Raw genomic sequence first — 14,657 nt, 5'->3', positions numbered from 1 at the left:
TGGGACTTTACCCTCTCCACTAATGAATAGTGTTTGTAGTTTCCAGGCAGGTTTTTTTCTTCTTTTGAAGTTCTTTGAAACCCTTAGGACGCCAAGGGAAAGACGTTTTCATTTTCAGCCCTCTGCGTTCTTCAAAATGTGTTCCAGGCTTTTCCCTGTGGCGAGGGTGTCCCCTAGTGTTGACTTACGTTATTTCCACTTGTTTTAAATGAACTTTGATTACCTTGACCTGTGCACAGAAATCAACAGAGGGAGCCCCTTTTTAAAGCTATTAGAAAAGAACGGAAACATCCTCTGGGAAAAATAGAGCTTAATTTGTGCGTGTCTCAGAAGTCAGGTGCACTCATTGAGACTGGTTGCAGCCACATGCCTGCCTTTTAGGGACTCTCTGACTGACCTGATGCCTTCACCCAAAGACATAGTGAAATGGGAAGTATGATTTCTGGCTGGTATAAAGTGGCTGCTTTAGAGAAGATATCACATTCTTTAGTCCTGGAAACCAAAGGTGGCTCCCTGATCTCTTATTCAACACGTGCCTGTCTTTGGGCAGGACTGGCACTGGGGTGGGGGCATGGGTTGGGTTACGTTAAGGACGGACCCTGGATATTTCTCAGATAGGACTCTTTTCTTTTCTTTTTCTTTTTCTTTTTCGTTTTGAGACAGAGTCTTACACTGTTGCCTGGGTTAGAGTGCAGTGGCATGATCTCAGCTCACTGCAACCTCTTTTCTCTTCTTTTCTTTTCTTTTTCTTTTTGAGACAGAGTCTTACTGTGTTGCCTGGGTCAGAGTGCAGTGGCATGATCTCAGCTCACTGCAACCTCTTTTCTCTTCTTTTCTTTTCTTTTTGAGACAGAGTCTTACTCTGTTGCCTGGGTTAGAGTGCAGTGGCATGATCTCAGCTCACTGCAACCTCTTTTCTCTTCTTTTCTTTTCTTTTCTTTTTGAGACAGAGTCTTACTCTGTTGCCTGGGTTAGAGTGCAGTGGCATGATCTCAGCTCACTGCAACCTCTTTTCTCTTCTTTTCTTTTTCTTTTTGAGACAGAGTCTTACTCTGTTGCCTGGGTTGGAGTGCAGTGGCATGATCCCAGCTCACTGCAACCTCTGCTTCCCAGGTTTAAGCAATTCTCCTTCCTCAGCCTCATGAGTAGCTGGGATTACAGGCACCTGCCACCACACCCAGCTAATTTTTGTATTTTTAGTAGAGATGGGGTTTCACTATGTTGGCCAGGCCGGTCTTGAACTCCTGACCTCAAGTGATCTGCCTACCTTGGCCTCCCAGAGTGCTGGGATTATAGGCGTAAGCCACTACGCCCGGCCCTGGACTTTTTCTTAATTGAATAAATATTTATCAAGTTCCTCACTTCTATTTGACGGTTCCTGGGCTCAACACTGGGATTAGAAAATGAATGGGACAGAGTTCTTCACCTGAGGCATGGCGTGGTCCAGGTAGTAGAAGCAAGAATTGCAGCGCAGCAGTTCTCCGGACACCACCAGGGGGTGAACAAAGGAGGGACTGGGGGGCTGTGCAGGTGCCCCAGCTCCTTGGGTTGCACAGGGTTGAAGACCAGACCCAAAAAATGGGGCCTTGACTGACTCAGCAAACTGAGAAAGGCCTAGATTTCAGCACACTTTTACCAGGATTTGTAAAATGAAGGTAGGTTCAAAGCGCAAAATACACTAGATTTCAACCAGTAAAGGCTTGTCTGAAAACTTCCAAGATCAGGTTGCACAACTTGACATTTGAGGAAATGCTACTTCAGTAGATGGTGCTGTGGCATTGTTTTCTGAACAACTGAAGGGGGCCAGGCGTGGGGGCTCACGCCTGTAATCCCAGCACTTTGGGAGTCCGAGGTGGGTGGATCATGAGGTCAGGAGATCAAGACCATCCTGGCTAGCACGGTGAAACCCCGTCTCTACTAAAAATGCAAAAAATTAGCCGGGCGTGGCGGCGGGCGCCTGTAGTCCCAGCTACTTGGGAGGCTGAGGCAGGAGAATGGCGTGAACCCAGGAGGCGGAGCTTGCAGTGAGCCGAGATCGCCCCACCGCACTCCAGCCTGGGCGACTGAGCAAGACTCCGTCTCAAAAAAAAAAAAAAGAAAAACCAACTGAAGGAGGACACTCCAGAGGAGGGTACCTATTGGAGACCAGTGTGGTTTGGGGGGTGGGTTTCTTATATATCACTGAATCTAAAGTGGGTGCCTTTCAGAATGTGCTTTACTAATAATGTGTTACTCTGCTTTTAATTATACTTCTAATAATTTTTCCCAAGAGCCTCATTAACTTACGATCTCACAGTTGGTAAAGAATTACAGGATGTCATTGCGTGGATTTCTGTGGGCAGTCACCTGGATTGGTATCTAATTAGGGAAAAGGCAATATGTCCCTTTCTGGTGGTGTGTTAACTGAAAATACGGTACTAAGCAACTGCTAAATAAATCAACCCTCCTTCCTCCTGGCCATGTGCAGAAACATCCCTGCAGTATGTTGCCTATTTGCCACATAAGATTAGTGTAAATATTGGTCATTTACCTTTGCTATGGAAGCTGAAATTGCCGGGCATGGTGGCTTACACCTGTACTCTCAGCACTTTGGAAGGCCAAGGCTGGTGGATTGCTTGAGCCCAAGAGTTCAAGACCAGCCTGGGCAACATGGCAAAACTCTGCCTTTACAAAAAATACCAAAAAAATTAGCCAAGCCTGGTGATGCATCTGTAGTCCTAGCTACAGGCTAGGACATGGGAGGCTGACATGGGAGGATTACCTGAGCCCGGGAGGTTGAGGCTGTAGTGAGCTGTCATCACGCCACTGCATTCCTGTCTGGGCAGCAGAGTGAGACCCTGTCTCCAAAGAAAAAAAGAGCTGAAATCCTGGAGTGGATTCTAAATCATGGCAGTAGCTAACGTTCAGCTTTCATCGTGCCCTTGCTGTGTGCCTGGCAGAGGCCTCTGTGCTTACTACGCATTGCATCTCATTGAATCCTCACAACCTTAAGATCCTTCCAGGGTTGAGCATCCTGAACCCTAAAATCCCAAATCCTAAATGCTCCCAAATCCAAAACTTTTTGAGCACCGGCATGCAGCTCAGAGGAAATGCATATTGGAACATTTCAGATTTTGGGTTTTCAGATTTGGGGTGCTCATCTGGTAATATAGTGTGGAGATTCCCAAATCTGCAAAGATCCGAGCTCTGAAACACTTGTAGTCCCAGACCTTTCAGTTAAGGGACATTCACCCTGTATCAATATTTTAATGCTGAGAAAATGGAAGAGAGAGAGGTTAAGTGACTGGCCTGGCATCACACAGCCAGGAGTGGCAGCATCAGGATTTGAACCAGGGCACTCAACTCCAGAGCTCATCTCTTCTTTTTTTAAATTGAACCCAGGTTCTTATTTCTCGAACACTATAAAAAATGTACATAAGCCACAGTTATGCCTTTAAAAAAAATCACCTTTTCCCCCACTCTCCTCCCATCCAGCTTGTTTGCTATCGCTGGCTTCTCCAAGGACAGAGCCAGAGTCCTCCTTTGCCAGCAGGGGGAGCAAGGGCCTACTTTTAACCATGACTCCATAGTGAACAAGTAAAACAGCCTTGGGTCATGTACCTTTCAGGCAGAAGGAAGAAGGAAGAGAACAGGAAAAAAGGAGGACACTAGGCTGACCCCTACAGATGGGAAACTGGAATTACAGCAAAGGTTCATTGGGAACTGCACCCTTGAATTTTGACAGTATTGGGCAGGACATAGTCTTGCTATCTGTGTTAAAGGGAGGATGTGCTTAAGAAAACCAACAGTCAAGTGCAAGAAGCTCTAATTTTTTTGAGGTGGGGGAATGGGTTCTCACTATGTTGCCCAGCTGGCCTCCAACTCCTGGCTCAAGCAGTCCTCCCACTTCAGCCTCCTGAGTAGCAGGGATCACAGACTTGTGCCACTGTGCCCAGCTAAGAGCCAGCAATTTTTAAATGAGCTGTATTCGCAGTTTGTACATCAGTGTTTTTTTGTTTGTTTGTTTGTTTTCTGTCAATCAGTTCTCTAAGTAATAGAATTTGGAAAAGACCACTGGTGATCGAGCTGTGGCATTTAGCTTGACTCATGAGCTAACTGACAAATTTACTAGTTAAACAGTGGAAAATAATGTACAGGATGTATTTTTTTGAATAGGTTATCCTGCCCTCGAGTTCTGTGTCTTTCCTGAGTCCGCATATGTGACAAACGGATCTCTGTCTTCTGTTGTCCACATCATGTGTCTTGGCAGTTGTTCCTTATTGATACACATAAGATTGTCTTGTTTTTGTATGGATATATTTTAACATGTACCAACTTTAGTGGGCCTTTGTCTTATTTCCAATATTTTGCTCCTCTAAACAGCAGCACAGGGATTCCCCTCATTTGCATGTATGTTAAACTGTCCTGGTGGGTCAGCTTCCTGAAACTACCGGATCAGGGACCATGTGCATGTATGGCCTTGACCATACTGCCAGAGCACCTTCCAAGGAGTTTGTGTCATCAATTTGCACTCCCCAGTGGTGTTGAGAGAGTGCGCGTTTCCTCCACCCAGCACAGTGTGTTTCGGTTTTATTTCTCCCAGGAAATGGGTGTTACTTGGGAAGCTCCAGAAAGAAGCCGAGAAGAAGGGCAGTCATACACTTGGCAGTTGTACGCAGTGGCTCTCTGGCTGCACAAGGAGGGCCACGCATAGGGAGAGAGGCCATGCAGCTCAGAGCCTGCTGTTGCCAGGTTGCACTTACTCTTGAAAGACAGGCATTCCTTGCAGTGGGTTCTCCTCTGGCCAGGGAGATGAGTTCTGGGGGCTCCTCTGCGAGGTGGTCTCTCATGGGCTTTCCTCTCGAGCTTCAAGTCCCACCTCTGGAATATGAATCGCCTTCCTCAGTCTAACTCTGTCCAGTGTTTTGTTTTGTTTTGTTTTGTCTTGTTTTTGAAACGGAGTCTTGCCCTCTTGCCCAGGCTGGAGTACAGTGGCGCCATCTCAGCTCACTGCAAGCTCCGCCTCCCAGGTTCAAGCAATTCTCCTGCCTCGGCCTCCCGAGTAGCTGGGACTACAGGTGCCCACCACCAAGCGCAGAGAATTTTTTGTGCTTTTAGTGGAGATGGGGTTTCACTGTGTTAGCCAGGATGGTCTCGATCTCCTGACCTCGTGATCCACCCTCCTCGGCCTCCCAGAGTGCTGGGATTACAGACGTGAGCCACGACACCCGGCAGGCAGTCTCTTCAGTGTTTTTAGCCATGTTGATCCTGATTCATCTGATGGGTGAAGGAATATTGGAAATAGGGATAATCCCTGTGGTGTTTCACTGTGCCTGTAACCTCTCTCACCTAGCATTTGGTTAACCAGAAACAGATGTGGAAACTGATCTATCGGTAGATAATGGCCCTGCTCAGGGAGAGAGATCCCTGCTGAGAGCGAGCCATTGAGAGCCTGCTACACAGAAACTGCTGGAAGGCCAAGCCATTTCTTTTTTTTTTTTTTTTTCCCCAGAGTTTTACCCAGTTGCTCAGGCTGGAGTGTAGTGGCGTGATCTCGGTTCCTTGCAGCATCCTCCTGGGTTCAAGCAATTCTCCTGCCCGAGCCTCCCCAGTAGCTGGCATTACAGGCTTCTGCCACCACACCCGGCTAATTTTTGCATTTTTAGTAGAGACGTGGTTTCACCATGTGGCCAGGCTGGTCTCAAACTCTTGGCCTCAAGTGATCTGCCTGCCTTGGCCTCCCAGAGAGGCCAAGCCATTTCTAAAAACAGGGCTCTTTTTCATGCTGTAGAATACTTATGCTTGAGGGTGAGCAAAAAGGAGGAAACTGATTAGAAAATACCTGTGAGGGCTGGGCATGGAGGCTCACACCTGTAATCCCAGCACTCTGGGAGGCTGAGGCAGGCGAATCACAAGGTCAGGAGATCGAGACCATCTTGGCTAACATGGTGAAAACCCGTCTCTACTAAAAATACAAAAAAAATTAGCTAGGTGTGGTGGTGGGCGCCTGTAGTCCCAGCTACACGGGAGGCTAAGGCAGGAGAATGATGTGAATCCAGCAGGCGGAGCTTGCAGTGAACTGAGATTGTGCCACTGCACTCCAGTCTGGGCCAGAGTGAGACTCCATCTCAAAAAAAAAAAAAAAAAAAAATACCTGTGAGATGTTGAGTCTAGGCGAATGCATCTGTGAGTAGACAAACAACCCTAGTATTCATTAAAGAACCAGCCTTTGTTTTCTATGAACTGTCTGTTCTGTCTGCTCAGGAATAGAGATAAACTGCCTTAATAGTAATAAAAGCAAGCACCGCTGAGTGAGCACTGGCCGCATTCCAGGAACTGCTCTTGGCACTCTGTGCACAAGGGAGATACTGACATTCTCTCTGTTGTGCAGATGAGAAAACAGACTCAGAGGGGTTGAGTAACTTACCATGGTCACACGGCAGCAGAGCTAGGTCAGTATAATTCACAAGTCATTCTCTTAACCCCTCTGCCGTACCACCCAGAATGTTCATTTGCATCTGAGCCAGCCCAGTCAGTCCATGCAAAGAGAGGCCAGTTGACCCATGTCCCTCCCTAACAAGCACAGAAGAGACCAGGCTGAAAATTCATAGCTTTCACTCAAAGTGTTTCCTTCACCCTCATTCATCCAAGTTAGTTTTATTTTACTATATAAAGAGAATTCTCTTCAACAAAACGATAGGAAATTTTTTAATGAAAGTAAAGGAATGTCACAGAATTGCATCAGGATATTTCCAGTTTAACACAACTACAAATGTAGGCTGTTTTGTTGTTGTTGTTGTTTTGGTTTTCTATTTTGAGATGAAGTCTCACTTTGTCTCGCAGGCTGAAGTGCAGTGGTGCAATCTCAGCTCACTGCAACCTCATCCTCCCGAATTCAAGTGATTCCCCTGCCTCAGCCTCCCAAGTAGCTGGAACTACAGGCATGCGCCACCATGCCTGGTTAATTTTTTTATTTTTAGTAGAGATGGGGTTTCAACATATTGGCCAGGTTGATTCTGAACTCAGGTGATCCACCTTGGCCTCCCAAAGTGTTGAGATTATAGGTGTGAGCCACCGTACTTGGCTGCTGTTGTTAATAGTTAAAATTATAAATTGAACAAGGTCTGATTCCAGCAGGGGGAGACAAATTCACATTGATTTTTCTGTAAGAAAAGGAATTATTCGTACTTTCCTCTTGTGTGTGTTTTTGTGTATGTAAGAGAGAAAAGAGACAGATGAGAAGAGGGCTGCCTTTGAAAGCCATGTTCCTTTTGCATGTACATGCCTGTCAAGATTATTACTTGGTCTTTTAGAAGAGGGTCAGTAGCTATAAAAGCAAATGGTATTTATGAAATGATTTCATTGTGTGTGGTTTATTATGTGGTCTTCAAAAAAGAAAAACCCCACTTGTTTAGAAAGCTTCCTTCGAGAGCTACTTTTTAACCATATTGTTGATCAAGCAAGATTCTTAAAGCCCCAGTCCTGTACGTGAGCAGCATTGAATCCCCAGATGCTGGCAGGCGTTCACTGTCCAGCCTTTGACATTAGCATGTCACCCTGGTAAATCAAAGCACTCCATGCCAAAAACAGCATGGTCTGCTGAGCACGTTACCGAGCAGAGAGGGCTCAGAAGAATTAAACGGCCAATGGGGTGGCGGCAGGGGTGAGCTCTTTCCCCCTCGGACAGCTTGGCACGGTGACTACCAACGAGGTTTAATTGACATTAAGAGCAGCTCACCATTTTTAAAGAGCAATAAATTGTTTCCAAGTTTCAGCCTCTCGGAGCCCTGAGCTAAGAGATAATGGGCTGACACATAGCCTCATTGGTCACGCTTCACTTGTAAACAGGATTGGCCAAAGCAAGAAGGCTGTAAGTAAAGGTTGGCCCGTCCTCTGGAAGCCTCCTCCACAGCAGGGTGGGGAACTGGGGCAGCCACAGCAAGCAGGACCGTCAGGACACTGTGTCTCCCAAAGGGGCCAGAACATATAAGGTTCTACGTTTAACAGAAAGTTGATCAAGCCTTCCTCTTTGGGGAGCCTAATTTTTAAGCCATTCACTCTGTTTCCCTGCACAGTCTTTCTCTCCAAACTCTGTTGAAACTTGGAGGCATCTCGCTTCCTCTCTTGGCCTCTGTAGCCAGGTTTTCGCAGCAAACAGACCATATCATTTAACACCCACCTGCTTCTTGTTCTGATGGTTGGCTCAGTGGACAGTTCCATTTTTTAAGTCAAAAAGAGGCTTAGTGATGTAAGCCAAGGTCAAGGCTCTGTGTGATGGGCTCTCCCCAGGGCTCAGTGCCACGGCACTTCAGACTTGACCCCAGACTGAAAAGATGAGAGGACCTGTAGAAGTCACGGCCTGTCTGTGCTGGGCCCATGCTCCTATCTTTTACTCCCCCTTGGCATTTAGATACTGTGGACTTGTTAAAATATGACATGTACTGATGATCCTTGTGAATTTGTTGGTAGGGGAGCTGCTGGTGAGGATTATTTTAGACTTTGAGTAATTGACCTGACAGACAGCGATGACTGTTTCATTAAGAGCCCACAACCATGTGCCAGGACAGTTCAACATCCTCTGTTGCTACCATACTTCGAGACTTCGTTCTTTGTGATGCGGTATCTCTTTCTTGTCATCAGGGTCTCTTCCCTATCAGATTCTTCAGGTGATGTTTTTTAGGCTGAGTGTGTTAGCACCCCTTGGAAACCAGGTTCCCCGGGGAAAGAGTGCCATGTCTGTGGTGTTTGCCCGTATAGCTCTCCCATGCCACCATGAACTCCAAGAGGTGGGGAAGCACATGTGGCCTGCCTAGCAGGCACCAGAAGCAGGTTCTCCATACATGCAAGCCAGCTTTGCCCTGTTGCCCTGGGGGAGAATTGAAAAGTTTGTCCCCAAAGGGGAAAATTCTTTGTGCCATCAGGTTGCTGTTCAGCTGTCATGGAACCTGTTTGCAACAATGTGGCTGTCACAAAAGGCAGCCCAGGACAAGTGTGCATTGAAGCTCCATTTTGCATTAACCATTCAAGTACTTACCCACTGAAAAGCACTTCCTGAAATAATTTCACCCTCGTTTTTTCCTTCTGCAGGAGGACACCATGGAGGTGGAAGAGTTCTTGAAAGAAGCTGCAGTCATGAAAGAGATCAAACACCCTAACCTGGTACAGCTCCTTGGTGAGTAAGCCTGGGGCTCTGAAGAGAGGGTCTCACACCACACCTCCAGGGTGACACAGGCGCTGCGGAAGAAGCACAGGTGGCTCACTGCATGAAGCTCGTTGGAACACTTGTGCTCTGCTGACGTTCAACCGCCAGTAAAATGAGGCCTGTATAGGATGGATGTGTGCGTGTGTGCATGTACGCACATGTATGTGTGAGAGACAGAATGTGATTATTTTAAGTGGATACCTAAAAGCAGTCAAATGCAAATCTGAAATTAGTTTCTGAAACTTGGGCATTTTCCAGAGTGTTCTCACTGAAGTGATTCTGTAAGTAGACATATAACCATCAGACATAACCATTCGGGGGTAAACTGATGGTGGTGAAGATGATTTGAGGCAGGGCCAGGTCTGCTTCTGAATTCTGTGGCAGCCTCTCCCTGTGTACATTCAAGCTCACTGGCTTGAGAAGAAGCAAAGAGGCTGGCCACGTCCCTCCCACATGAGCACAGTCTCAGGACACGGGTGCTTGGGACCGTGTTGGAAGTCGGGCCCAGGACTGAGGGGCAGAGTCAGAATCCTTCAGAAGGCCTTTTCTTTAGACAGTTGTTTGTTCAGTCGGGAGCGGAGCCACGTGCTGAAGTCCTTGGTATCTTGTTGGCAGGGGTCTGCACCCGGGAGCCCCCGTTCTATATCATCACCGAGTTCATGACCTACGGGAACCTGCTGGACTACCTGAGGGAGTGCAACCGGCAGGAGGTGAATGCTGTGGTGCTACTGTACATGGCCACTCAGATCTCGTCAGCCATGGAGTACCTGGAGAAGAAAAACTTCATCCACAGGTAGGGGCCTGGCCAGGCAGCCTGCACCATGGAGTCGCAGGGCGTGGAGCCGGGCAGCCTTTTACAAAAAGCCCCAGCCTCGGAGGTCTCAGGGTGCAGCTTCTAACCTCAGTGCTGGCAACACATTGGACCTTGGAACAAAGGCAAACACTAGGCTCTTGGCAAAGCCAGCTTTGGGCATGTGTCCAGGGCTAAATTCAGCCAGGCCTAGACCCTGGACCAGTGGAGCAGCTAATCCCCGGAGTAAGAAATATTTCATTTTTGAACCATTTTGGGCTAAGTGGAATATTAAATGAAGTTCATAAAAGACATCCTTCCTAATAATCACAGCCCCTCTGAAAGAGAGTGCTCATTGTTCCTCCGGGGCCAGCGTCCATCAGTAATGGCCTCTTCCTGGGAGCCACTGGCATTGCTATTACACAAACTCATAGGAACAACCAGTACGTGGCTTTTGTTTTTTAGTGTGTGTGGTTTTTTTCCTGCTTTCTCTTTATTATCTTTTCATTCTCCACTTGCTGTCCTCTGGTTCAGGGATGTTTCCACAATTGTCAGAATTGTATATATGGAGATCTAAATTAAGCGTCTTTGCTGTTTTAAACCCTGAAGTGTTTTGACCTTCAAATGTTCCACAATTATCTCGGTCTTCAAATTCTTTGCTGGTGGAAATGGCTTCCTAGCAAAGCGACAGCCTGTGCAGGACAGTGCCTGATGGGCTTTGCTGGCGTCTTTTATATGAGATGTTCTCCACACCACCGCTGTGACCTTTCCTACCCAATTAGCTCAAGTATGAAACCTCTATATGAGATATCGTAGCAAGGAATAAGGGTAGCATGTGTGAAATGCTGGCGGCTCCTTGTAAGACAGATTTTCTATGCTCCACGAGAGCCTGATCCAGATACCCCTGGCTTTCAGGAAAGTGAACCCTCTGATGCTGCAAATTGAGATTGCTTGACTTCTGGTTTGCTTGGCACGGCCGGGTCTGTTCCTTCTTCATTCAAGCAAACTTAAAATGCTTTACCAAAATCCTCTTAGGCACAACTCTTCTGTATTTAATTTCACTCTCGTTGGTGATGATCAGGCTATCTCGTGCAGCCATCGCCTCAAGCTGCTGCCTCCTGTCATTCCCCTCTTCCCGCTTGCCTTGTGATTTCATGGTTAATGTTCATGAACCAAAGATTAGACTCCTACCTCCCTGGGAGAATCAGGAAGTGAGAGGAAACAGATGATACAGGAGAGAGTTTTTGGGATACATTTGGGTACGCATCAGGATGAAAGAGAGAAGTAGGAAACACAGTTTGGGTAAAGAATGTCATGGGCTTTGTTTTATTTTGTCCCATCAAGTCTGGATAGGACAAGTGGAGATGCACTCTGATAGAAGTTTCTTGCAATCGAGGACTGGGCTAAGCGTTTGTCTCTGTGCCTGGCATTGAGTAGCAATAACTGCACTTACTATTCTTGACACATCAATCAAAGCATTTAGCATATAAATTAATTACACTCACAGCAACCCTAAGAGGTGGGTGCCTTTATTATTGTCTTCATTTTACGGATGAGGTAACTGAGTCCCAAGGTAATTAACTTGCCCCAGGTCATGGGGCCAGGGAGCCCGCTCCCAGCACCAGCCTCTCGCAATGTTGGGATCTATCTCAAGGTGTGTTTGCTGAGAGGCTGGCACTGTGTTAATTGCAGCGGGCATTAATACAAACTTCCAGGGCACTGGACTCAATCTTCCCATTGTCAGCATTGCACCTTTGCTCAACAGTGGTGGATTTGTGAAGTGGAAAGTTGGCAGGAGCTCTCATGGGTGGACATTTTTCTTTCTTAGAGATCTTGCTGCCCGAAACTGCCTGGTAGGGGAGAACCACTTGGTGAAGGTAGCTGATTTTGGCCTGAGCAGGTTGATGACAGGGGACACCTACACAGCCCATGCCGGAGCCAAGTTCCCCATCAAATGGACTGCACCCGAGAGCCTGGCCTACAACAAGTTCTCCATCAAGTCCGACGTCTGGGGTAAGGGCTGCTGCTGCACTGAAGTGGTCCTTCCTGGCTACGGGAGGGTTTTTTTTTTTTTTCTGCCTCTTTCTTGCTCTTCCCTTTCTTTTCTTCCTTTCTTTTTGTTTTTTTGAGAGGGAGTCTCACTCTGTCACCCAGGCTGGAGTGCAGTGGTACAATCTTGGCTCACTGCAGCCTCTGCCTCCCAGGTTCAAGCAATTCTCCTGCCTCAGCATCTTGAGTAGCTGGGATTACAGGCGCCCGCCACCACGCCCGGCTAATTTTTGGTATTTTTAGTAGAGATGGGGTTTCACCATGTTGGCCAGGCTGGTCTAGAACTCCTGACCTCAGGTGATCCACCTGCCTTGGCCTCCCAAAGTGCTGGGATTACAGGTATTAGCCACTGTACCCAGCCACTTTTTTTTTTTTAAACCTTTGGCTTGAGGTCCAAATATGGTGCACAGTGTATCTGCTGATCTGTCTGTTAAAACAGTCTCCTCTATGAGCCCCCTCTCCATGTCTTTATTTCCCTTGCTGTTTGTTTACTGAAGAAACCATCATTTGTTCCGCAGAGTTTCTTATGTTCTGAGTTTTGCCCATTGTCTCCAGTGGTGTGATTTAATGTTCCTCTGGCTTCAGTATTCCTAGTTAAGGGAGGCTGAATCTGGACAGCCTCATCACATTCAGGTTTGACTGTTTTTCTTTTAGTAAGAGTGGATCAGAAGAGATGGTGTGCCCTTCCATCAGTAGACATAAAATGCTTGATTTTCTTTCTTTTTGTTTTTGTTTTGTTTTGTTTTTTGAAACGGAGTTTCGCTCTTGTTGCCCAGGCTGGAGTACAGTGGCACAATCTCGGCTTGCTGCAACCTCTGCCTTCCGGTTTCAAGTGATTCTCCTGCCTCAGCCTCCTGAGTAGCTGGGATTACAGGTGCCTGCCACCACCCCTGACTAATGTTTGCATTTTTAGTAGAGGCAGGGGTTTTACCATGTTGGCCAGGATGGTCTCGAACTCCTGACCTCGTGATCTGCCCACCTCGGTCTCCCAGAGTGCTGGGATGACAGCTGTGAGCCACTGCGCCCAGCCCCAAAATGCTTGATTTTCTATCTTTTTAAAATTTTTTTGAGTAATTTTTAGCAGTTATTGATGTACAGTGCCTAGATCCAATAGTTTACTAGGTGTTGCCAGATGGGAATTCCCTAATTCTGTCATTCCTCTTCAGTTGTTAGTGGAATACTTGTATGAGGAGAAACGGTTCCTCATCTGTTTGGTTACTCAGTGGTACAGTTCATATAGGAAGAGCAGGATCAATTCTTGCTTCTTTGGTTTTATTTACCAGTTTTTTTTTGTTTTTTTTTGAGGCGGAGTCTTGCTCTGTCTCCCAGGCTGGAGTGCAGTGGCTGGATCTCAGCTCATTGCAAGCTCTGCATCCCGGGTTTACGCCATTCTCCTGCCTCAGCCTCCCAAGTAGCTGGGACTACAGGGGCCCGCCACCTCGCCCAGCTAGTTTTTTGTATTTTTTAGTAGAGACGGGGTTTCACCATGTTAGCCAGGATGGTCTCGATCTCCTGACCTCGTGATCCGCCCATCTCGGCCTCCCAAAGTGCTGGGATTACAGGCTTGAGCCACCGTGCCCGGCCTTTTACCAGTTCTTAAAATAACAAATTAGTTTCTTTTTTTTGGAGACAGTCTTGCTTTGTCACACAGGCTGGAGTGCAGTAGCGTGATCTCAGCTCACTGCAACCTCCGCCTCTTGTGTTTCAAGCAATTCCTCTGCTTCAGTCTCCCAAATAACTGGGATTACAGGTGCCTGCCACCACTCCTGGCTAATTTTTTTTGTATTTTTAGTAAAGATGGGGTTTCACCATGTTGCCCAGGCTGGTCTTGAACTTCTGAGCTCAGTCTGCCCGCCTTGGCCTCCCAAAGTGCTGGGATTATAGACATGAGCCACCATGCCCTGCCACAGGTTAGTTTTTTTTTTTTTTTTTGAGATGATGTCTCCCTCTGTCGCTCAGGCTGGAGTGCAGTGGAGTGATCTCAGCTCACTGCAAGCTCCGCCTCCCGAGTTCAAGCAATTCTCCTGCCTCAGCCTCCTGAGTAGCTGGGACTACGGGCGCCCGCCACCACGCCCGGCTAAATTTTTTTTGTATTTTTAGTAGAGACGGGGTTTCACTGCATTAGCCAGGATGGTCTCGATCTCCTGACCTCGTGATCCGCCCGCCTCAGCCTCCCAAAGTACACAAGTTAGTTTCTTAATACCCTTCAGTGGTGGCCAGTTAGGTTTTTGTTGTTGTCATTTGTGGTATTATTATGAACTCTCAGATTTATATATATTTGATGTGTTTCAATCCACTGCAGTTATTTTCCCTGTTGATACTCAGATTGTCTCATTTTAGCCAGTGGGAACTTCACATTAGCTCCTAGTCATTTTGACATTACCTGTGTAGTTTTCTGTGACATCCATGCCCTCAAATGACAAGATTATTGCAGGTTCATTCTGTGCCCCAGGCCTGAATCACCCGTTTCTCCAAGGAATCTTATCCTTTAATGGGAAATGGAATTTCAAGGCAACAATCTGAGATTTCAAAACTTTGGAAGATTTCATAAGATTTTTATGAAATGTTTAGAGTTAGAAGGGGCTTTGGAGATAGTCTTGTGCACCCGGAAAGCAGTGGTGGCCAGTTAGGCACAGA

At 47.0% G+C, this 14,657-nt stretch overlaps 1 protein-coding gene across 3 annotated transcripts in view; it reads left to right on the top strand.

Annotated features, from left to right (window-relative positions):
- Positions 1-14,657, top strand: part of ABL1 (ABL proto-oncogene 1, non-receptor tyrosine kinase) — a 180,379-nt gene that overhangs the window by 155,819 nt on the left and 9,903 nt on the right. For all 3 annotated transcript variants that reach the window (XM_010360952.2, XM_030919559.1, XM_010360953.2), the window contains exons 5-7: positions 9,067-9,151; positions 9,797-9,974; positions 11,800-11,984. In XM_010360952.2, coding sequence (XP_010359254.1) covers positions 9,067-9,151; positions 9,797-9,974; positions 11,800-11,984 — 448 coding nt within the window. The remainder of the gene's footprint in view (positions 1-9,066; positions 9,152-9,796; positions 9,975-11,799; positions 11,985-14,657) is intronic.

This window comes from Rhinopithecus roxellana, chromosome 16, assembly GCF_007565055.1.
Source record: "Rhinopithecus roxellana isolate Shanxi Qingling chromosome 16, ASM756505v1, whole genome shotgun sequence".
Classification (NCBI taxonomy): domain Eukaryota; kingdom Metazoa; phylum Chordata; class Mammalia; order Primates; family Cercopithecidae; genus Rhinopithecus; species Rhinopithecus roxellana.
Note: the sequence above shows the minus strand (reverse complement) of the source record. Positions and strands in the feature narration are given on the sequence as shown.